Source organism: Pseudorca crassidens, chromosome 11 (genome assembly GCF_039906515.1).
Source record: "Pseudorca crassidens isolate mPseCra1 chromosome 11, mPseCra1.hap1, whole genome shotgun sequence".
Classification (NCBI taxonomy): domain Eukaryota; kingdom Metazoa; phylum Chordata; class Mammalia; order Artiodactyla; family Delphinidae; genus Pseudorca; species Pseudorca crassidens.
Genome location: NC_090306.1, coordinates 43,309,529 through 43,333,750, shown reverse-complemented (window position 1 = coordinate 43,333,750; position 24,222 = coordinate 43,309,529). Strand labels below are relative to the sequence as shown.

Genomic DNA, 24,222 nt, shown 5'->3' with positions numbered 1-24,222 from the left:
AGGAGAACCTGGCTAGGTGGGCTCCAGCCACACAAAGGGAGGCAGGCCTGCCGTGAGGCACCAGTGCCCCCTGCTGGCCATGCGGGCACCTGTCCAGCCCCAGCCAGCCCCAGTGCAAGCACACGGAGAAGACAAAAGAGCCACTGGGCACGTTATAAATATTGTTATTTAAAAAACAAAACCAAAACCAAAACGAAACACACATACACTGGGCCCCGGGGCCCGGGCAGGCAGGAGCAGGTACTGATGCTAGAGGGTAAGGACCCCGCCCTCTGCCACCCAGGCTGTGTCCACCAGCCTGTCACTCTTCCTGGGGGCCCCTTCTCACATTACTGGCACCACCCACCCACATGGCATTCACCACCAATCGCTGGTCTGGGGCTGAGGGCAGGGACCGCACTAGCTGTCCGGGAAGCTGGGAGGACCCTTGAACACCGCGAGCAACCTTGGGAGGTGCTGGCGATGATGCGTTGGGGTTGGGGCTACTTGAGGAAAAGCGGACACAGACCCAACTAAGGAAGAAGTCTGGGGTAGACAGCGAGGGTAAACTAGGCCACAGCCTCACACAGACCCGAGGCACGGTGCCTCATCAGGTCACTGGTGGTCATCCAGCTGCTGCAGGAGCGTCCGCCGCCGTCTTTCCAGCTCACCCTCGCTCAGCTCGCTTTCCGACGTGTCCCAGCCCGTCTGGTGGAGCAAAGGCACAGCTCACCCACAGCTTCCCCCCGAGGGCTGCCGAGGCCTGGGCACAGCGCTGACTGGGCTGGGGCCGGGTGCCTGCCTCTCACCTTCTCCTTTTTGATTCCAAAGCCTGCGGAGCGGTTAGGGAGCTCTGCCCGCCGGAGGTCCCTGTCCTTGTCCTGCTCTGGTTCTTTCTCATCACTCTCCTTGCCCGCTTTCTCCTCAGGGTCTGTCTCACTCTCAGGACTGTTCTGTAAGAGCCCAGAGCCCGCCTCCTCAGTTCCTGTGGAGAACAGCCCAGGAGGCGGGTGAAGACATCTCATAAAACAGCAGGGCCTTGGATGGAAGTTCCTTCTCTACGCACCGACTTGTGTCTTCTCTTCTTAGTTCTCTTTTTTGGTTTCTTGACTTTCCGAAGGCCATGATCTGGAGACAGAAAAATCCCCACTAAGTCCCTTGGGAGAAGGGAGGCCTCATCCTTTTCTCTGCTCATTCTTCACAGACAGGGACCTGTCTGAGGAAGTCTCAGTCCAGTTTTCCTTCCTTCTCTCCGTTTCCTGCCTGGGCAGGGACGGGAAGTTCTCCTTACTCTCCAACAGGTGCAGCCGTCCCAATCCACTCTACCCTCAGAGGGTGGGGCTCCCCGAAGGCCTCCTCTCCAGCTCCCAACTGCTTACCTGATCCAAGGAGAAGGCGGGAGGATGGGGAACCCCGTCCTCCAAGGGCAGCACCCCCACTTTCAATAGAATCAAGTGAGGAAGAGGGCTCAGAGCCTGACTCCGAGGGGTTCCGCCGCCTCCGCCTGGGGGGCCGGAGAGATGGTGGGGGCAGCTCTTCATCTTCTGACTCAGAGCCCTGGGGAGATGGGCAGACACGTGTCAGCACAGAGGTTACCTGGGCTCCAGAGGCCCTCAAGTATGGGAACTGGGGACAAAGAGGAGAATCCAGGACCAAAGGAATCCTCAGATCTTCCTCCAGGGGAGGTGATGTAGGAGAAAAGCAAGAAAAGTGGCTCTTATTTCCCCCAGACAATCCAGCCTCACCCCACATCCTTCCTACCCGCCAACTCACTGAGGGCGAGTGGGAACGCTTGCGATGGTGCTTCTTGCCCTTTCTGCCGTGTTTCCGGCCTTTGCTGTGGAGGTGCTGGCATTCAGTCTGGTGGAGGCAGAGGGAGGGGAGAGGAAGGTTAGCCCCAGGAAGGACCCTGCATTCTACAATCCAGTTTTGCCTCCTCTTCTGAGGCTAGGGCCTTAGGTCTATCCAGGGTACCCTAAGACCTCCCCTTCCTTAGTTGTCCGGGAAAGGAGAGCCCTGGTGAGGCTTCCGTTAAGCTAGCCTCAGGTGTTCAAGAGCCTGGGGCAGATGCAGAGGAAGAGAAGCTCTGCCTCACCTCCAGTACCTGCAGGAACTCCCGGAAGAGCCGGATCCGCTCCGACTCCAGGGTGATCTGCTCAAAGGCTGAGTCGCACACAAAGCGCTCACGGACCTTGAACAGGAGAGCACTGCTGATCAGACCAGCCCCAGCACAGCATGATGCCGCCATGAGCACAGGGCAGGGCTGGGGCAGAGGAAGGAAGGGAGCCGAAGCTGGCCCCGAGCTGTGCTATGACTGGGGTGGGCCCCCGGTGGTGGAGAAGCACCGCTGCCCTCAGGACTGAGGGGGTGGTGTTTGGTGCCAGGCTGCAGTCCTGACCTCTTCCCAGGCAGTGCCCAGCTCCACAGCAGGCACAGCCTGCCTCAGCATGCTTCGAAAGGCAGCTTCTCTGCGCCGCAGCCTTCGTGCCTCCTCCTTCTCCCGCTCTCTCTCCCGCGCCTCTGCTTTCTCCAGCAGCTGAGGGCAGACGGGACACAGAACGGAGTCACCCAGAAGGGTGGGCGCCCCGACTCACCCAGACATACCTTAAAAGGTGGGAAGTTGGAGCCTGGGCTCCTACTATCATTCCCTGAACCGGGGGAAGAGTCACACTGGGGCAGTGAGTGAGAAGGCACGGAACAAGAGTGAGGGACGAGTCTGAGAACGGAGCCCTGGCTACAGCCCCACCCCACGTGGCCCCTCACACTATTGAAAGTCAGCTTGATGTTGCCTGCATCCAGCGCAGCAGCCCTCTTGTCAAAGCTTATGACGTGGGCGAAGTCCTCAAAGGCTGTGTTCACCTCCACGCAGAAGCCCCGGTCCTGTGGGCACAGCAGCGCATGAAGCAGGGGGCACCACAGGCCCGAACCTGAAGCTGGCTGGCCTCCAGGGCAGGCAATCAGACTACAGGATGCTCAAGGAGCCCCCTCCCCCGGAAGGGATCCACAGGACTGGGATGCACTTGGAGACTAAGTCGTCCAAGTCCTCACCATCTGACAATTAAGACTCCCATGCCCACCCTTGGCTTGGCTGTCACAGGGAACTGGGGGCGGGGGTTGGATCACAGGGGCAGGTGTGCAGGGTGTGTGTGTGTGTTTCTCACAATTAATTCTTTGTCCCTTTGGCTTAAAGCTTGAGCCCCTGCTGGGTCATCCTGCTGCTCAGTAAGTTCCTTGCATTCCAGCATCTGCAGGTCCCACCCTCTGGCTATATTTATTGAGTGCTTACTATGTACCAGGTACCATGCTGAGTGTTTCACACACATTACCTCATTTAATCCTCACGTATCTGAATTTAAGCACAAGTCCTAGTATCCTAATTTTATGCAGAAGAAGAAACCAAGGTTTGGAGGAACTAGCGCCAATTGCCCAAGGTCTTCAGGGCTAATATACGGCTGAAGGAGAATTCTGCCTGAGGTCTTTTTAACAACAAAGCCCCTACTTTTAAGCACTACACCCACACAGATCACCTCATCCACGGGACAAATAGAGGCCATCTGGTGTACAACTCCCGAAACACTATTAAAAACACCACACACAGACCTGGCGCTGTGCTTCTCACCTAAGCCTCAAAACACCCCAGTAAAGCAGAGGCTTAGGAGAGTTCTCTCACTTGGCCCAAGATGACTCAGTGGAAAGTGGAGCCACTGGCGTGCGAGGTCTGGGGCACGGGCCCAGGTTCCCTCCCTCTCCCTCCACTCGGCTCGAACTTGCCCCGGCCTTCCTGCTGATGGCAGAGGCGCACTCTTCTTGCTTCTTCCAAGAGGACTTCCTCAACCCATGCTCTCCAGCCCTTCTCCTCAAACATACCAATCTCTCTCGCTTAGGGAACTGCAAGCTTCACTCTCACCTCTTCACTGGCTCCTTCCGTCAAGCACACAGCTCACTTAACCTGGAACACCCCTTCCACTCTGCTCTCCACCTTCCTCAAGCTAACAACCTCTGCTTCTTTCCCTTTGTTTCAAAATCTTTAAATGCAGCGCAAAGGAAAACAAACATTTATTAAGCCTACTATAAGCAAGATACTACAAATGTTATTTAATTTCATGACCTTGCACGTGTTATCATCCCCATTTTACAGATTAGGAAACTGAGGCTCAGAGACACTAACGTGCAGAGGTCTCAACCAATAAACAGCCAGGAGTTACCCAACTCTAAAGCCTGTGCTGCACTCACTCTGCCCTCTTCACGGACACTGCTCTCCTAGAGGTTGCTCATGTCCCAAGAGTCAACTCCAAGGACGCCTTGTCCCCACTCTTCTCGTCCTCTGTTCACTTCTTCAGTGCTCCCCTCTCCAGGGTCCCCTCCTGTCTCTGACCTCTTTTACCACCTCTCTTGCATGTGCTTGTTCCCCTGAGACCTGCAGTTAGTCTTTTCAATCTACACTGTCCTTCGCAATCTCATTCCCCACCTCTCTCCTGATTTTCAGACCCATACTAGACTGGATATTTCGCAGACACTTCAAATTCAGCAGATCCCAAGAGAATTCATTTCCTGGGAGACCCCCACCCCACTCCCATGGATCTCTCAGGCCCAGATCTTCTGTCTTTCAGCTATTCCAAGTCCAGGACTCTGCACTACCCTATGGGATGCGAGGTACCATCACAGTCTGCCTGGCTGGTAGATGGTCTCAGGGAGCCCTGGGTTCATCTGCCTTCCATAGGCAGGAGCCCAAAAGGGGGAAGAAGAAGGAGGAACTATCTAAAGAAGATTCTTTCTCAGGAGGTGTGGAGACACAGGACTCAGCAAGGATAGGACTCCCACAGGCCTGTCAGCAGTACCGGCCGCTCTGTGGCTAAAAGTTAAGAGTCCAATAAAATTTAGCTCTTCTTGGATTAGATATTTCTACTTTATATAATTATCCTATTTAAAATTTGGTATGTGCTTTATTCCTCCCTACCCCTGGTTGCTTTTGAGAATAATTCCAGAAGTGGAATTCCTATTTTCTCCAGCCCTGTTCTTCCTGCTTAATCCTTACCAATGGTGCCATCGATCCACTCCTGACATCTCCAACTCCTTCCTTCCCTCAGTTTCACAAAAAAATGCGTCAATTCTACTTCTGTGTGACTCTAGCCTACTGGTTTTAAACTTTCTTTCTGTTTTCACAGCAGAAACATTTTTTTCCATAAAAATCTTATGCAGAACCTCGATGTATAAAAGAGAAACAAGCTGTTACACTTGAAAATACAGGAAGGAGCATAAAGTCCCCCCCCCACTCCCCCACCCCCTCCGGCTTGTCCCAAGGCCCCTCTGAGGAGACCTAGGGAGTTTCAGAAACTACTGGAACATTACAGCTCTGCTCACTGGCCATCCCCACTGCCCTCGCCAAGCTCACTCCCACCTAGATCACTGCAGCAGCTCCTGCCTGGTCTCCCTATTCACCCCCCATGCTTCGAACCCTGCCTTGAGTCCATGCTGCCCAGATTTTTCTAGCAAATGGCCCCAGCAGCAGGAAAGCGGTCTGGGGGTGAGTAAGAAGAGGAAGACTCAAGCTCAGAATTTATCTTAATCACTGGCCACTACCACTTCTACTATCCTGAGGCTTCAAGTCCTGTCCTCCTACCACGCCTATCCCTAAGCATACAAGCACTCTGGCTGCAAGCGCTGCTCTACACAACCACCTGGGCTTTTCCAAGACATCAGCTAATCACATCATTCCCAGCTCCCCATTACTTACAAGATAAAAATCCAAATTCCTTATTTTACCATTCAAGGAATTTTACAGGCAGGGCTCTCCTTCCCAACTGGGGCATGTGGTTCCAGAGAAACAGAGGAAGCCACAGGACATTATGATACATCTTACCTAATGGTAAGTAATTTTAAAATATTAAGTTTATATTAACAGAGAAGTATTATGGTATTAAAATGCAACACCTGCATGAATTCTTAAGGCAAAACACAGGACTTTAAAGAAATGTGTGTGCAATGGGACGTTCCCCACTTTGTTCTCAGACCCTCTCCACCTCAGGTACCAAGTTACTCCCCTTGGTAATCAGGTGAAGTCTGAAGGAATACTCCCCATTTTTCAGACGAGGAAACATGCTCAGAAAGATTAAGTAATCTGCTCAAGGTCACACAATTTGTAAGTGGTTAAGCTGGACTTCTACCCCTGCAGTCCGCCTTCACAGTCCTGCTCCTAACCACTATCCACACTGCCCTCTCAAACCCATGAGAATGGTCTTCACTTCCACATGCTTCTCTTTGTTATCTTTTTCTGAAACATGGGGCTCTCTTAGTCCATCACTCACTTTTCCCCCTTTGATAGACATGGATATTGAGAATTCTCCAACGTGCACGTGCGATCAGAAATGGCAGGTGAATTCGCTCCCACATCACGGAGGTGACAGGGAGGAGTGAGGATAGATAAGGAGGACAGGCCCCTTCTAAAAGGCAGTGGCATCTCAGCTCAAGTCCACTGAATGCCTCACAAAACGAGCCTAGTGCTGCTAGATAATCCAAATTTCCAAGAGACGCTGAAGATCCAGATTTTAATTGTAATCTCTTGATTTTAACATGTTAGCATCAAATTCCAAATTTTTCTAAAACTCTGTACAGGCAGAAGGAACATATCTGTGGGCTACCAGTTTATGATTAGCTGTGCTGCTCGCTCCTCTTTGCTCCTGTGGTACCCTACGCCCAGGACCTCCACCCTCCTCCACCTACTCGTTCTTAGAGGTGCAGTTCAAATGGCAATTCTTTCGATTCTCTGTCTTAACACTTGCCCCTCTGTATAGCCACTGTCATGTCATCTTCCTACTAGACCGTGAGCTCCTTATGGGCAGAAATTGTATCTTATTCATTTGTGTGTCCCCAGCGCACAGTAAAGGATCACAGTAGCTATCTCCTGAACCGAGCTGCAATGCTCCCACAAAACAGGCCTTACTGGGGAGTTCTGTCCTGGGAGCTTGCCCTGCACCCAGCCTGCCTCCATCCACAGACCCAGGCTTCCCTCACCTTAAGGATGTCCTTAATGATCTTCTTCTCATCATGGAATCGTGCCTTCAACTCCTCCACATAGAACTTGAATAAGTCCAGAGGGGTGGAGCCTGCGGGGAAGGGAGGGAGGGGGGCCTGGCGGGCGGCAGCTTCCCAAGGTTTGAGGGTGGGGTTGAGGACAGGACGAGGGAGTGGGAGTGCAGAGAGGCTGGCAGGGCAGAAAGCCAGGCTAGAGGAGGGGGAGCCCAGCTGCCTTACCCGGCTGGCCCAGCATGTTGGCAAAGCGGACATCAGTGCTGACTGCTGGGTACAGCTCCATCCAGGTGGACATAGAGTGCAGCTGCCCTGTCTCGTGCAGCTCATCCAGGAAGGTCTAAGCAGGGAGAGGCCAGTTACAGGGAGAGTGAGCAAGGGAGGGAGGCAGAGCCAGACTGGGGAAGAAGACAAAAGCTGGCAGAGAGAGGCAGGGACAACCCAGACTGAGGAAATGCAGGCAAGAGGCAGAGATGAAGAGATACGGATGGGGAGGCAGAGAGCAATGTGAAAGCAGAGAGTGTAAAACAGAAGGGGACAGACTTAAAAGGAAAATGAGCCGGACCAGGAAGCAAAGCAGCGGAAACTTGCCTGCAGCATTATCTTCCCATGACTTGGTTTCAGCTTCCCAAATGTGTTACAGCCAAGTAACCCCCGCCACTACCAATACCAATGCCACCTCCAAGCTGGGGGACAAGCTAGCTATGCCTGTCTGGCTCCCCAGCGAAGGGAAATAAACTTGGCCTAGCTGGCGAGCCACACTTGTAGAGCGCTCTCTGCTGGCAGTTTCTGGGTGGTGCATATGTCTAGTCTCCCTAGAGGAGCACAGCCCAAGGTTGAGGGGACACAGTGGGAGCAAAAGTGCAGGCACAGAGAGGCCTTGTGGAGCTGGGACAGGGCTGGGCATAGAGAAAGCAGTGGGACTGGCCGAGAAGAGGCAGGGCATGGGTGAAGAGGTGACGGTCTGGGGCAGAGCTGAGCTCTGATCCAGAGGGCAGCAAAGCTACCTGAAAGGCCTCCCGGTTCTTGCGCTGCTGGCGCCGCTCCCGAAGCCGGGCCCTCTCTCGCTCCTCCTCCTCCTCCCTCTCCAAAGCACGGATGTGCTCCTCAAAGCAGATCAGCGCATCTTCCTTGTCCATGTCTAACCGCAGGGAGGAGGCTCAGTGGGCACCACACCAGCGGGACACCCTCTCAGACCCAGAACCCCCAGTGCTTCAAAGATGCTGCCCCTGTAGGTGTTGGGGACACCCAGGGTGGTGGGGTTGGGGGAGCAGGGGACTCTGCAGGAGAAGCTATTGGAATGATGGTTCTTGAGAAGGGTTCCTTGATTATATGAGAAAAAATTAGAAGTATTCAGCTCTTGTGAATTTGGTTAGTAGAAGTCATCATACGAAATCAGTTATCTCAGGAACTGAGATTTCATTTTTTATGGGACTGGGAATCAACCAGGCTTTGATATAACTTCAGAAGGTGAATATCTGAAGATACTGCCTGTGATGACAGGCCAACAGCAGCTTATTGCAACATGTGTGACCACTTAAGGCCCACCCTACCAAGCAATTTAAGACCATATTCACATGAGCTATAAAAATCATCTCCAAGTCTTCTGATTCCTACCCCAGTGCTCTTCCCCCAAGGACACACATTGTCCAGGTCAACAGTGGACCCTGGAGGGAGAAAGGAGGTGTCCCAAAGCACTCTGGGATCTCCAGAGTCCAGAAAGGTTCTGGGCTGAGTAAGTGCTGGGGACTCCTAGACATCCAAGAGGGCAAGAGGTGCAGGAGAGTGGTTTGAGGCTGGTGCTAGGGGTCAGTGAGGAAAAGGGAAGGGACAGGAAGGAGTGGAGACCCAGGCTTACTCTGTAGCTGATGGTCCTGAGCAAAGCTGGGGTTATCCATGAGGTACTGCTGGGCCTGGGACCATGTGGTTTGGAAGTTGACGCTACTCATCCCATCCAGGATGCTCTTCAGGGCCTGGATGTTGCGGCGCCGGAGCTGCTTGGCCTGTTCCTAGGGAGCCACAGGGTCAGGGTGAGGCAGGGCAGGCTGGGGCTACTCAAGTGGGCCTGGGTAGAGGAATACCTGGGGAAAGGCAGGCAGCCTGGGGACTCTGGGATGGCCAGACTCAAGGCCTTCATGTCCCCGGAAAGGGGAAGAAAACAGGTTACAGACCAAGCCCTCAGAGACCTTCCTGTTCTCCCACACCCAGAGCTGTAGGCCCAAAGCATAAATGGGGGATGTGTAGGTGCTACACCAGCTTCTGAGTAAGGAGCTGGGACCCTGGGGGCAGCAAGAAGTGAATGGCTGGGTCCACAAGGAAGCAAAGACATGGAAGGTCTTAGATGAGACTGTGACTGATGGATCCAGCCCAGTGACTGTTACCTTCTCCTTCTTGGCCAGGAAGAAAAGGACATCATCATAAACCTCTTTTCGATCCCTCTCGGGGACCACAGCCCAGACCTCCAGCTCCCCAAAGGTCTGTTCTGCCCGCCTGTGGAGCATATGGGCCGTGAGTAGGCAGGAAGACAACAGAGACGGCCCACAGGCTCTCAGGGTTCCCAGGCCCCACCCCAGCCCGGCCCCCTGACCGGTAGCGGGTGGTGGAGGTCATGCGCTCATGCTGCTCCAAGAAATGCTGCAAGGTCTGCTTGGCCTCCTTGGCTTTTAGCCGGGCCTCTTCCTTCTCCTCCTTCTCCCGCTGCGCCTTGTAGGCATTGAATGCCTGCTTTTTCTCACTCAGTTTGGGCAAGGCACTGGGGTGGACAGGGTGGGAGTGGGATGGGGACAGAGGAGTCAGCCTGAACCACAGCCCACAAAGCAGGGTCATGGCACACTGGGGACAGGTCTCATAGAACTAACAGGTGTCCATGCATGGGCACAGCAGGCTGCAGGGGCTCCAAGGGCACAGGGAGGCAAGACAGGTAGGTCTCTGGGATGTGGGGAGGGTTAAGAGGCAGTGAGGTGACAAGACGGGGCTCTAAGACACTGCTAACACTGGGCCCTTTCGCTTTGGGGTTCTCAAGTTGCCGTCAGGCCCCTGCCCTATCCAGCCCCCTGTTTCCCCAATTAATTCAATTCAAATCAATTCAATTCAACAAGCATTTATTGAATGTCTCATGTCAGATCCCTTTCCCCTCCTTCTCCTGGAGGCTCTCCAGCTTCTCTTTCCCAGCACACTCACCCATCTATCACTCTCCTCACTCTGGCCCCCTTGGGGTTTCCTGGGGAATCCCTGGCTCAGCTGCCCCCATGAACAAGGTCTGGAGGGCCTGCCCAGACCTACCTGTAACGGGGGTCGGTGACCACCATCTTCATGGCCTGTTCCCACGAAGCATTGGAGGGGACAGCCTGGAATGGAGCAGGCGGGGGTCATGGGGCCTGCCCATCTCTTGCCCCCTCCAGGCCTACCCTGGGAGCCCCACTCTCAGCACCTTATCCCTCAGCAGCTCCTTGAAGGCCTGCTTTGCCTTCTCCCGATTGCTCCAACTGAGGCCAGACCTCTCCGGTTCTGGCTTTGATTCCTCTTCCTCCTGCTGTGGTGGCTGATGCTGTCCAGCAGAACTGGGGGGCAAAGGGGACTCTGCCACAGTGTCCCCCAGTCCCTATAGCTTTCAGTGCCCTGCGTGATCAGGACACTCCCCCTTGCTCCCCAGGGAAGCCATTTTCTGTTCCTCAGAGGTCATGCCCAGATCTTCACACCCTTCCCGAGAAACCTGGCAGAGGTCAAGGGTTGAACCCAGCTGGGAGCCTGAGGCCAGTGTCTGGAATGCCATGGGGGGCAGCCCTCACCTGCTGGGGCCCTCCTCTGGCTGCTGCAGGAACCCCTGCTCCAGAGGCTGGGCAGCCTCTGACACATCGCAATCTTCACTCCCACCTGGCTCAGGTTCTAGGAGGCCCGTGGGCACCAAGGTGGGGCCAGGCGGCACAGGTGGGGGGTCAGGCTGTGGCTGAGAAGGCTGAGGCTGTAGTGTCCGTGGCTGCTGCCGTTTCCTGCAGGTGAGCCGGAAGGGCAGTGTCCAGTAGAGCAGGGATAGAGGTGGTCAGGGGCTGGCTGGTCTTTCTATCCTGTGAAGGACTGGGGCCAGAGCAGACCACTCCACAAGGAGACTGAGAGCTGGCTCTTCCTCCCACAGAGTAGGGATCATGGGGAGAGGCCACTCCCACCCCTTAGGTGGCCCCAGGTACAGGTGGATAGGTAGGCAAGGTGGGCAAGTCACTCACCCTGCAGCCTCTTGTTTGACTAGAGCTGCAACAGGAAAGGATAACATGGTTATAGGGTAGCAAGGGCCACACCCAGAGCCCCTGCCTGGGCCCACCCCCTCCTCACCCTCCAGGTCATCCAGGTCCTTGGGCCGGGTCCAGCGGGACTCCTTACTCTGGTTGTTATAGTAGTAAGGTTTGCCTGTGTCCGACTTGTACTCTTTCCAGGGACACTGGGATAGCAGGAGCTGTAAGAGGATGGGCCAGGGAACATCAGTGGGCTGGGCATACCTTCCAGCCACAGTTGGGGGAGCTAAGGGGACCCAGTGAGTAGGGGACACAGGAGTATTTAGCGACCACCTGGCCTGGCTCAACGTGGGGGAAGGTGGACTTCCTGAGATCCTAGGGAGGTCGGGGAATGGTCAGGGATCTTGGGATCAGAGGAACCACGTGTATGGTTAGAGACTCAGGGGAAGCCAAGGACGTGGAAGGGTCAGGGCAGCTGAAAGGAAGGGACAGAAAGCCCCACTCAGGACCTCTGCCTTGGACTTGAGCACGCTGGGCTTCTCCCACACGGACTGCTTGTCGTCAGCATTGTAGTAGTAGATGCGCCCATCAGGGGCCACATGCTCACTCCACAGGGCCCTCTGGGGGAGGGGAGGGTGCACAGAATGGTGGTCAAGGCCCCTTTCCCAAAGCTTCTTCTCCTCACCCCCAAAATTTAATGATTAGCACCCCTTTTCAGCCCTTCTACCCAGAGACCCCTGAGCTGAAAGAACTCACCGGAGGGCCCGTCCCAGCCACAGCAGCTAGAAAAGAAGCCAAAGGAAACATATTAAGTCCTTGCTCCAACCCCTGTCTGATCCCCATCTATTCCTCCCTTATTCCATCCCCAATAAATATCCCCTGGTCCCATCAACATCCCAGGATCCCTGGCATCCCAACAGGCATGATCCGGGGTGGGCTCTAGTCCATGGTCCCCTCTCCCCCCCAACCTCCGAGCCTGGGGGGAACAGACCCCCAGAAGACTCACAGCTGGCGGTGTCCGCACCTGGAGCCGTCTGCCGAAGAAAGAGGAGGGGGAAGGGTTGGGGCCAAGCCCAGTGGCCCCCAAGACCCAGGCCATGGGGGATGAAGAAGCAGGCCAGGCCAGGATCCAAGTATCCTGCTCCCAGGGATCTCTGCTCCCTAACAGGCTTCCCCTGCCCTCTGGGGCCATGGCTCTAAGACCCCAGAGGGAAATTGCACAGCAGCTCCTTTCTTCGTTTTCAAGTGAGAGTATTTTGTTGAGTAAACCTCCATGGCACATCTTTTCCACAGTGAATACCAAATGCCACATCGTACCCAGACTCTACTACACTGAACAACAGCACAAGAAGGTACAGAGAGATCCCCAGGTACTGCTGCTTCCTCCAGAGACACAGAAGATGAAGAGGAAATTGTATTCAAGTGTCCACAGTGCTAACTCTGTGAGGGTAAGCAGTGTCTGGCATGAGTGTGTTTCCTTAAGGGAGCTGCGCATAGCAGGGGGAGTAAAAAGAGAGAATGTATGTGCCTTTGGGGAAGAGTGAGAAACTAGAAGAGCTGAGTACATGGCTGGACAGGAGAGGAGGACTCAGTGTGGGGAGTGCAGCTGGGCCAACGGTGGATGCGATAAGAAGAGGGAAAGAATGGAAGCCATGTCCCTGTGCTCCAAGTCAGGCCCACTGGGCTGCAGGGCAGAACCTACTTCCTGTCCCCTCAGTGCTTACCGCTGCGGTGACGGGCACCGCTGGCATCAGCATCCCTGGCATCATGGGTGGTACCATTCCTGGTATCTATGGATACAAAGAAGACAAAAACCAGCTACCGAGGTGAAGGTAAGCACAGGCTGTGAAGGGTCCTGAGAGATCCTGTCGGGGCTGTGACCCTCACATGGGCGCCTCCGCAGGCAATCCCCAGGCTCTGGGCTCTTAGCCAAGCCTCAGACTGTCCTCCAGCCATTCAGCAGACAAATCCACCTGGGCCTGGCCCCACGTTCCCTCCCTCCCCACCCCAGCTTCTCAAGTCCAGATATCCACTCTCACCTCTACCCGCAGCTAAAATGACAAGGGTTTTCTGAGGCCCTGGTACAGGGGAGAGGATTACCTGTGTGAGTGGTGGTGGTGCCCCTATTGGTGGAAGCATTGGAGGCATGATGCCAGGTGGCATGGGGGGGATGGCCGGTGGTCTCTGACTCATCGGAGGGAGCCCCATTGGAGGAAAAGGTGGGGGGATTCCTGGAGGAGGCATCTGGAAATGAGGAAAGGAAGAGATCCTGAGCAGAGAAGACACTGCTTTGCACCTGTCAGGAAAGAGCCACTCGGCTCCCACCCCAACCCTCCACCCTGGCTCTGAGACAATTCCAAGGTTTCGGTTTGAGAGGCATGAAACCGCCTCCCTCCTCACCACTGAGACTGATAACAGGGGGTCCCTCTGGGTATAACAGGCAAGCACGAAGCTTCTTGAGGCAGGGAAGGGAGAGGGAAAAGGGAGGTGGAACTGCCACCAGACTGCAACTGGAAGGCTCCACTGCTTCAATGCCTGTCCCCAAAGAGGCCTTTCTGATGCAGGGCCAGAGGCAGGTGTCCAGTCCCAAATCCCCCAGTCCCCTGCCTCCTACCTCTTTTTCCCCAGTTTGATGACCACCAGTTGCTATTCCAGCCTGACTTTTTTGTATAAAGAATACAGACAAGGGGAATTCCCTGACAATCCAGTGGTCAGGACTCGGCACTTTCACTGCTGAGGGTGCGGGTTCAATCCCTGGTCAGGAAACTGAGATCCCGCAAGCCATGAGGCACGGCCAAAAAAAAAAAAAAAAAGAATATAGACAAGGAGCAGTGAAAGAGAAAGACAGCCCCACCCTGCCCTCACACTAAGGGGGTCTTTTCCCATCCACTTCTCCTTTCCCTTTCCCCAGCCCCTGTGTGTCCCAAGGACAAAAAGACAAAGGGAGAACTGTCAACTTTATGGACTGAGAGCTTAAAAGCAGCTCCTCCCACCCCGATGCCCAAACAAAACCATCCCTCATCCAAGGGCAACAGACGGGGGCATTACACAAAAACCATACTGGCGATGCAGCAGTGCTAGGGACTAAGAAGTTGGGGGTGCAGGCTGGAAAAGCCAAGCCCAGGGAAAGACATAAAACTTACGAAGGGTGGTGGCATCATGGGGGGCCCCGGTGGGAAGGGGGCAGGCGCTGCTGGGGGCCGGGGACCAGAATCGGGAACCGACTGTTGAGGGAGAGAAAAGTCATAGGACCCAGGATGGGCAAAGAGATGGGCTTTTGCAGAAGGGAAGCAGAGGGGTGAGGATGAAAAAGGAACAAAAGTTCAGAGGAAGGGTCTCCAAGCCCATTTTCCTGCCCGCCCCCAGCTCTGAGCCCTGGGTAGCTCTGCTCTCTCTTCTGCTAGCTCAGAGCCAGCTGGCTGAGCTCCTTCAATGTCATCTTTATTTTGGAAGTTTCCACTTTGCCAAAGCCAAGAAAAGATGGAGGAGGCTCTACTACAGGCACAGATGGGCTCTTCCCAAGGCTTTTCACCCACCCTCCTGCCTGTGGGCAAGGCTGTGCTTCCCTTAAACCAGGCAAACAGAGGTCTCTCATCCCCAAAGTACTCAGGGAGGAAGTGGCCTCTTTTCCTGTTCGCCTGCCTGAATTCACCCAGTACAGAGACTCAACCCAAAGGTCTCTAAACATAGTCACTAGTCCTTCCTAAGTACTAGTTTCCCTAACTCTCCTCTCTTTACTACCAGCCCCCTCCCCTAATTGGCCTCATCTTTAGTCACTCACTCACTCTGACATCTTCCATTCCCATTCCCTCCCTCTTCTCTTTAGCTTTATTCCCCAGTCCCCGCACCCAGTGACCATCACCTCCCCTACAGATTCTGAATTCATGTCCCAGTGCATGAGGCTTTGAACAGCCTAGGTCTCCCTATCCTACACCTAATGGCTAGCCACATCACTCCACTTAGTTCTCAGAGTAATTATCACTTGCTCTAAAAAGCCTTCCTGACTCTAGTTAAAGCACTTCCAATTTATTGTGATCCCCTTTTTAGTTTCCTTACATATACAGTTTCGTAATTATTATGTTTGCTTGGATATGTTTCCCCTTACCAGAGAATAATAACATTCCATGAGGGCAGAGATCGTATCTGACTTGTTGAAAGCTGGATTCCTGGTATCTGCCGCAGTGTCTGGCACATAATGGGTACTCAACAAATATTAAGTGAATGAACGAACAAATGAAGGAACAAATCCTCTTTATATAGAACCTTCTGATTCTAAAAATTCATCCTATAGATATAGCCCTACATCTGTGTACAAGGTTTTCATATCAGCATTATTTATAAAACCAAAAGACTATAATAGCCTAAATATCAGCAAGGAACTATGGACTTTTACACAAACATAAAATGGAATACTATGCAGTCATAAAAAAGAATGAAGAGGCTCATTGTCTTGATAGGGAATAATCTCTAAGATACATAAACAAGTGGGGGGGGGAAGCAAAGTGCAGCAAAGTTTTATTACTTGTATAAAAATTGGAGACAAAAGATGACACACAAGAAATGAGAATGGGGACAGGTAGAAAGGAGAATTCTGTTTGCCCTTTTGTAACTTTGAATATGACTATATTTACCCTTTCAAAAAAATTTTTAAAGTAAACTAGGGCACAGAGATGCAGCTAAAAGGCTCTGCCCTTCCTCCTCTTTGCTTGGAAGGTGGGGGGTGGTAGGGAGGAGTTCCACAGAAAGGTGGGAGCTGGCTCACTGCTGCCCAATTTCCCTACTTTCCCAATTATCCCTATGGTATGAAGGCTCAGCATTTAAAAATGCTCTAATCTCTACTTTTAGCAATATCTGTACTTCCTCTCTTCCCACCCATCTTGTCCTAAGAAGAGAAGGAAGGGTAAGTCAAACTACTCCAACATGGATCACCTTTTCTCAGGGATCACACATTCTAAGCCCTGTATTCAGACCTGCTCCTGCCCCCTGAAACTTTCTTCCACGTGGAAGTCAGAAACCAATCAACATGGGAGGAAATCCAATTCTCTGTGCCACACTTTCCCACCCAAGCTGCCTCAGGATCCTCTCTAACCTCCCGGACGCTACGTAACCATCTTTGGGTCCTCCCAGGCTCCAGGGTCGCCCATCTCAGAGACTGGTGCCACCATTCACACAGTTGTCCAAGATAGAAATCTGTGAGTCACTCACCACACCTCCTTTTTTGTCAATACATCAATGAGTCCTGTTAATTTTACCTCCTAAAGATTTCTTGAATCCATCTATTTCTCTCCGTTTCCTCCTCCACCCCTACCACCCCTCTTTTTTCATCTGACCTACCTCAGTGGCCTCTTGACTGGTCTCCCGACACCCACTCCAACCTCAGGCCATGCATGTTACTCCCCTGCTTAAAACTCTTTAATGGGTCTGGGAGGCTGTGGCACGTTTGCTTCCCAACTGCCTTGCCTACTTCACCCATGCTAAGCTCCTTCTCTCAATCCTCCCACCTCAGACATCCACCTCTGCCTGGGGCAATCTTCCTTCCAAGCCCACACAACTCGCCTACATATCCTTCACATCTGGCAGTCATCATTTCTTCAGGAATGCCTTTCTCCAACCCAGCGGACTAGTCAGAGCCCTCTTTTACACACTCAGACACCATGTTACCTCCCCCTTCAGCAATTATCCACTGGAATTTTACAGTTATTTGTACAATTCTGATTGTATTCTTATTTTACGTGGCACTAATAAAAAACAAATGCTGCCAATTAAATTATGATACTCCACTGATTTTAAGATGCATCTTGAGTTCAAAAATGTTAAAATGTGAGTCTTAGAATCAATGAAATATCTGGCACCTCCACTAGGCTGAAAACTCTAAGGGGCAGGGACTGTTTTTGCTTACTCCAATATCCTATGCCCATTGTATTTTCCTCACCACCCCCTATTGGCACACAGTATGTGCTATTATTTCTTGACTTACTGACTGAATGGTCTTGGCAAATCCCACAAAACAAAGCCATCTTAAGGTCTAGCAGTTATTCAGGGAACACAGAATGTCAGAGCTGGAGAGGATGCTGGCAACCACCCTAGGCAGTCCTCATTTTTCAGATAAAAAACTAAGGGGGACTAATTGGTCCCAGGGCTGGATCCAATCTGCCCTCTAGCCCTACTCCCTTAAAAGCACAGTCCTTACCACAGGAAGCAGTTCTGTTTTCCTCACTCTAGCATATCCCCTGAGACCCATGTGGTTAAACTGGGAAGGTTCCAACATTTTCTTGCTTGAAAACCAGTGGTGGGTCCCTATTGCCCACCCTACAGAATCTCTCATCTCATCTCATTCAAAGCCTTTAAACAAGACCCATCCCACACTCCTCTTGGCTCACCCTGACTCAATGGCTCCCCTCCTCCTCTTTGCACAAACTGTTAGATTACTCCATGTGTTTCTTTTATTCTTTGTCTCTTATTTTGTTCAAGATGATCCAATAGTCACCTCCTTCAGGTTACCTTTATGACTATCCTCCACACATACACACACTCCTACCTCAGGATAAATGCTGCACTACTTTGCACAGAGTGACATGCTACTCTGTGGATGCTTGCTGGGTGTTTCACATGGGACTGCCTGTCTCCCTACTCAGGTGGGGATTTCCCTACATTTAGGGATTGCGTTTTCTCCTTTTAAGCCTCCTCTGAAGTGTCTAGTCAGGGCCCTGCACACAAAGTGCTGTGATAAGATGCAGACTCACCCCTTAACTTATTTTTGCATACTGGAATATCCTAAAACAGACAAATGTGTATGTGTGTGCACATGTACCCAGGTACATTTGTATAAATTCTCTGGGTAAAAGCTGACCGTGATGTGAGAGACAGGCAGTTTGGCAGAGGTCTGTGTGGCTGGGGAAAGTGAACTAGAACCAAATACTGGCACGGGAAAACCTAAACAATTTTAAAAACTTACTGTATATGACCATCTTTAACTTGGAATGGAGACCCCTGGCCAGAATCCAGACACTAGCCTGTTTTGGACAGTTCCCCAGAGAGGACACAGCAATGGAATGAACATAAATTACTATGGAACTTCCAAAGCCCTCCCTTCCCTGAGCCTCCCCTGTGCGACGTGTAGCCTTTCTTTCCTGAAACACCCCTGCCCCTATCTCACTTGCTGCAGTGCCTATGCAACTTCAGGTCTTATTATACTTCTGTGTGAGAATCTGAAGACGTAACTTGTATGAGAGAGGGATATAGGAAAGGGGGCTGAAAGAGAAGCAGATCATGTGTCTTCCCTGGAACAAAAACACATTTGTAGGCTGGGGACAGACAGTGAAGAGATAACTGATCATCTGATCATCATGTGTTCACCTGGGCCAGTTGGAGGATTTCCCCCAACACCCCACCACCCTTGGCCCCGACAGATACAATCAGTTTTTCTCAGCCCCCACATCTGAGGGGCATCTCAGAACTGAAGATTCAGAAGAACAAAACGAGAAAAGGAGAAGACTGGAGAGACAGAAGGAAGAGAATGGAAAGAGGGAAAAATAACATTTACTGAGCGCTTATTATGAGCCAGATACCATGCCAAACACTCGTTTAATCCTTGCAATTATATTAGAGGTTATTATCCCCATTTTACAGATAAAGAAACTGAAGTTCGGAGAGATCAAGTGACTTGACCAAGGTTCCAAGAGATTAAATGGCAGAGGCAAGTTTGGAATCCAAGCAGTCTGACCCCAAAGCGGCCTCCCAGCAAAGACAATAGTGCCACAGGTATTTCTCACATTCAAATTCATTCCCCTCTTTTCTTTTTTACCCCAATGCTCACACAATCCTGAAATCCTCAGACAGCCAGGGGATCCCAAGGTTGGCCAGGTCTAGCTCACTCCCTGAAGGGATTTGTGCTGGAAAATGAAGGCTGGGAGGCACACCTCTCAGAAGGAGGTAGCCATCATCAAAAAGAAAAGTATCATGGAGACTGAGAGACCAGCTGATTACCCTGTGCTCTAATTATCTACCTGCTGCCCTTCTTCAGCTGCCCCAAACAGCACCAGCCTCTCCCTCCCTGTTTTCGAAACCATTCTAGTCCCCACTCCCCTGTACCAGCCTCATTATTCCTCCTGCTCCCCAAAGATACTAGAAAATACCTTCCGTTGCTTCTCTCTGATCCTGCCATCTCATCACTCTCCTTCTGATGAACAGAATGTTACTTCTGGTCTTCATTTTTCTTGGGTTAGGTCTCAACCCCTCCTCTACTTAGAGTTCTCCCATCCCTCCAACAGGATTCCAGAGGCGCTGGCTAGCCTGCCCCATCCTTGCTTTGTGCCTACCATCCCCCCACATCCCTGGGGATTTTCTGCAGCCCCAGCTGAAGGCCTAGCCTCCATCTTCGTCTTTCTTTTGCTTCCCGACGTCCTAGAACCCATTCTCCTGAACTCTCTCAAGAACCCCCCCGTTTTGGAGCAGAAAGAGATCTAGGATGTCATTCCCATGCATCTTCCTTTTTTTTTTTTTTTAATCGATAGGAAATCTGAGGCCCAAAGCAAGGTAGTGACTTGCCCAAGGTCACACAGAGTTGTTACAGAGTTTGTTGACGGCAGAGCCAGGATTGGGACCAAGGAGCCTCTGCTCTCCCATTTCTTGGACTGTCCAGCACTGCGTGGGGGCCGGAAGCCTCTCTTTCCTCAGGAAACAATGCCCCCTCCTCACCTCAGGAGACAATGCGGGGAAATGAAGGAGGGAGTCTCCAAGAGGTCTTATGGGGCACCCAGGGCTTCCAAAGGGTTCAAGCACTGAGTCTGGGTAAGGGGCATGTCGCACGCCAAATATCCCAGGGGGGAAACTGTGGCCCCCAGCTTTCCCCTAGTCCACCGGTTCCCACATCTCTCGCCCCCTCTTCTTTCTCGACCTTTCTCCACGAACGCACTCTTCGCTTCATCCCTTGCTCCTCCTCACCCAGTCCCGCAACCCTAGTTCCCCTCAACACCCCCACCCTCCGCCATCCTCCATCATGGCCTCCCCCGCCCCTTCTCCCCCAAATCCCCGCCCCCTCCCCCCTCCCTGGCTTCTCTCCCTAACCCCTCATTCCCCTAGCTCTGCCCCGGGGTCCCGGGTACCCCCGGCGCCCTCCCCGCCCCCCCGGCCCAGGCCCGGGCCGCCGGGGGCGCTGTGGGACCGACCCAGGACCCTCCACACCCGCGCGGGGACGTTACCATGCCAGAGCCTCCGAGCAGCTGGGCCGGCTCGGCCCACCCACCAGTAAAAGCCGCTCTGATTGGCCGGCCGCAGCCGGGAAGGCGGGGCCAGTGGGGGGTCGCACGCCCTGGTGGCCGGGGCTCCGGTCGCTCCCGCCGACCAGCCGGGTCCTCCACCGGCCCAGAGAGCCCCGGCCCGGCCCCACCCCCGGCGCGGAGAGCAAGGCCCCGCCCCTGCGCCTCCTGGTCCGGGGTCCGCCTACCGGGGGGCGGGACGCGGGGCACGCCCGCTCCGCACTCTGAGTGACGGCCGGAGGGCCGACGCCAGGCTGCGGTTCGCGGCCTGAGTTTGGGTGCCGACCCTTCAGCGCGCGCCCGCGACTCTCCTGCCTTCCCGCCCTTCCCACCCTTCCCGCCGGCCGCCTCCAGACCTCGGCCCGCCGCTTCTCCGCCTTCGCGGCTCGACTGCAAGGGCGCGCGGAGCGGCTGGATCCCACGCGCTCGCTCCCAGGACCAGAGGCTGGACCCAAGTATTCATTCCGAATGTAGGGATATCTTTGCGCTTCACAGAGCGTTTTTTTGGTTCGATGCGTATTTTTAGCACTTTAATTCACTCATTCAACAACTACTGAGCACCTGTTATGTGCCAGGAAGTGTTCCAGGCACTGGGCAAATAGCAGTGGGGAAAAAAAGCAGACAGATCCCGGGAAACTCCTGCCCTTGTGCGGCGTACACGGGCTTCTTACGTGACCCCAAAGTTACTTCTTTTGAGATTTGGCTCCCACCAAGTGGTGAAATCGTGAGGCGAGGGGCCCAATTTATTTTAGGAATAAAGATGTGAGATAAATGTTATGTTGTACAGGTAAGGGAATTATAGCCTAAAGCTATTTAATGACTGCTGAACGTCTCAGGGCTAGTAACTTACAGAGCTCCAGGCATACGGGTGCAGAAAGGTCGAGCACCTTCTGTCCAAGGCCCGGGTAAAGGTTTTTCTTTTTTCCTTTATTTATTAACACTTAATCGAGCCTGTGCTCCGTGCTTGGTACTGTGCTAGGTCCTGAAGATACAAAGAAGTCTCACCTGGGTCCAATTCCAAGGCGCTTAGAGTCTAGCAGGGGAGTGGTAGGAAAGCAACCAATACGAAGTAGAAGTCCTAAATTAAAGGTGACAAATGGGAGGAAAGGAAGAGAGAGTCATTCTTGGGGCCGACGTAGAGAGAAACTTCATGTGGGTGTTTTGTTTTTGTTTTTGACAGCGCCCTGTGACGTGGGGGGATCTTAGCTCCCCAACCAGGGATGGAACCCATGCCCCCTGTAGTGGAAGGGTGGAGTCCTAACCGCTGGACCACCAGGGAATTCCAAAACTTCATCTGGTTTTCATTGTAATACCTAGATGGCCTCAAATGAGGGCCTAGTCCTGTTGTTTTCAAACATTATTATTGAGACCTCTAGGCACAGCAGAAGTGGTTCAGAGGTTCCATAAACTTTTATCAGTCACATTTTATTTTTACAGTTTTTTTTAAATTTATTTATTTATTTTTATTTTTGGCTGTGTTGGGTCATCGTTGCTGTGCGTGGGCTTTCTCTAGTTGTGGCGAGCGGGGGCTACTCTTCGTTGCAGTGGCTTCTCTTGTTGTGGAGCAAGGGCTCTACCCCCTCTCTGAACCTCTCCTTGTCTCCAGTGTTCTAAAATGGCAGTGATATGTCTTAGAGAAGCTATTTGTAGTGCTGGGCACTCAGTGCCCCTAACTTCTGGGAAATAATCTTGAATCATCCCACTAGTGATTTCTTCACTTCCATTTTCTTTCTTATTTCTTTTTTGGAACTCCTATAATTCAGATGATGGATCTGCTGGACTGGTCCTTCTCATTTCTTGTTTTTCTCTCCTACTTTTCATCTTTTTTACTTTGTCTTTGGGAGATTTCCTCAAATCTTCCTATTCTTCTACTGAGTTTTTCAATATTTTAAAGACTTTTATTACTCTCACTTTATTTTTGTTCTCCAGCTATTCCTTTTTATAGCATATTATTTTGTTTCAATGTTGCAATAGCTTATCTCTGACACTACTAATGATGGTTTAAGTTTTCTTCTCTTGCATAATCACTGTTTTCTCCAAATTTCTTTTTCTGTGGTTTTGATCTCTTTCATGTTAGATTCTTTGCTTGAAGGTCCTATAATCCCTGGTTGTCTGCTCACATTTAAGGATGGGTTACCAAAATCCCAGTGAGAAGCGTTTGTGCTCTGTGGGTTGAGGTACATGGGTGGGGCTTGTCTCCAAGAGCTTCACTGCAGGGAACCTCTGATGTCACATCTTTAGGACTTCCTTCTTGGGGTGGTCAGCAATCTGGCACAACTAATTCCATTTGCCATATGGTTGCCCCACTTCTGCCTTAGGATTCATCCTTCTCTAGTCTATCAGCAACCACTCATCCATATGCTTAAAAGCTTCCTAAAGTATTTTGCTCGTCTCCTCTCCTGTTTCCCTGTCTTTGTGCACTTATGCCTTAAAAAAATCCCTTTGCTATAGTTTTAGTATATTTTTAGTAGAACAAAATTAGATACGTGTGTTCAATCTACCATTTTTACCCAGAAACTTTAAATATATTTTAAATATTTTTAAAACAGTAGTTTAAAAATATATACGCTCAGATGTCCTACGTATAAAATTTTTGGGTTTGTCAGAACAAGCTTGTTGATATCGAATGATTTTCTAATACAGAGATATCATGAAGTTGAACTTACAAATGTATTCTAATAAGACATTGCTTTTATCTGTTTTAGATAGTGAGGTTCTACAGAAGGCTTTGCTTGCAAAAGGGGGTTAGCTGCTTTTTTAAAAAAGGTTTAGAAGCATCTCTTCTGGGCTAGTGATCAACTAGTGTGACCCTTGAACTGTGGTGAAGGAGCTGCTACTGGCCTGAACTGCATGGGAGAGGGGCTTGGAGGAGGGAGCATCCCAGCCCCAAGGGTTAAGGGAAGGAAAAAAGAGAAGACTTGCCACCTGAGAAAAGAGAAAGAGTTATTTTCTTATACCCTCCTAACTTCCAGCCCCTTGCACTGTCTGCCCACAATCCCGCCACAGTCTTGGGCATTATAAAACATTGCATTTTTAAAAATCAGCTTTATTGAGGTATAGTTTACACATAATAAAATTCACCAATTTAAGTGTAGGGTACAGTGAATTTTCACAAATGGTACAGTCATGTAAACACCACCATAATCATGACATAAAACATTTCCTCCCCTCAGAAACGTTCTTTGTTCCCTTTTGCAGTCAGCCGCTTCTCCCTCATCTGGCTCCTGTCACCTACTGATCTGCTTTCTGTCACTATAGTTTTGCATCTCTAGAATTTCATATGAATGGAGTCATACAGTGTGTGGTAGTTTGTGCCTGCCTTCTTTCACTTGGTATAAAGCTTTTGAGATTATCCATGTTGTTGCATGTATCAGTAGTTCATTCTTTTTTTTTTTTTTTTTTTGCGCTACGCGGGCCTCTCACTGTTGTGGCCTCTCCCGTTGCGGAGCACAGGCTCCAGATGCGCAGGCTCAGCGGCCATGGCTCACGGGCCTAGCTGCTCCGTGGCATGTGGGATCTTCCTGGACCGGGGCACAGACCCGTGTCCCCTGCATTGGCAGGCAGACTCTCAACCACTGCGCCACCAGGGAAGCCCCCAGTCTACATTTTATGTGTCTTCTCCTTGGTGACTACCCTAATTTAGGCTTGTGGCATCTTAGTTCCCTGCCCAGGGATTGAACCCACATTCCCTGCATTGGAAGGCAGATTTAACCACTGGACCACCAGGGAAGTAC

The 24,222-nt window shown here is 51.8% G+C and overlaps 1 protein-coding gene across 13 annotated transcripts; it reads right to left on the bottom strand.

Moving 5' to 3' along the window:
• Positions 1–148: 148 nt before the first annotated feature.
• PRPF40B (pre-mRNA processing factor 40 homolog B) lies at positions 149–20,863 on the bottom strand. 13 transcript variants are annotated; one of them, XM_067696440.1, is made up of 26 exons: positions 20,432–20,609; positions 14,375–14,455; positions 13,332–13,475; positions 12,956–13,021; positions 12,238–12,265; positions 11,988–12,013; positions 11,741–11,851; positions 11,332–11,452; positions 11,226–11,250; positions 10,794–10,994; positions 10,436–10,565; positions 10,288–10,352; positions 9,593–9,757; positions 9,387–9,495; positions 8,864–9,014; positions 8,013–8,146; positions 7,231–7,345; positions 6,991–7,082; positions 2,743–2,859; positions 2,378–2,515; positions 2,075–2,170; positions 1,741–1,839; positions 1,359–1,536; positions 1,046–1,107; positions 789–932; positions 149–687 (listed from the first exon to the last, which is right to left on the bottom strand). In XM_067696440.1, exons 1-26 carry the CDS (start codon positions 20,432–20,434, stop codon positions 595–597), a joined length of 2,694 nt encoding a protein of 897 aa, XP_067552541.1. In that variant the 5' UTR covers positions 20,435–20,609; the 3' UTR covers positions 149–594. The 13 variants fall into 13 exon arrangements, with proteins under 13 accessions (XP_067552541.1, XP_067552542.1, XP_067552539.1 ...); XM_067696441.1 differs by lacking the exon at positions 20,432–20,609 and adding an exon at positions 15,337–20,231 and having other exon boundaries at positions 789–964; XM_067696438.1 differs by lacking the exon at positions 20,432–20,609 and adding an exon at positions 15,337–20,229.
• Between the last annotated feature and the right edge of the window lie 3,359 nt (positions 20,864–24,222).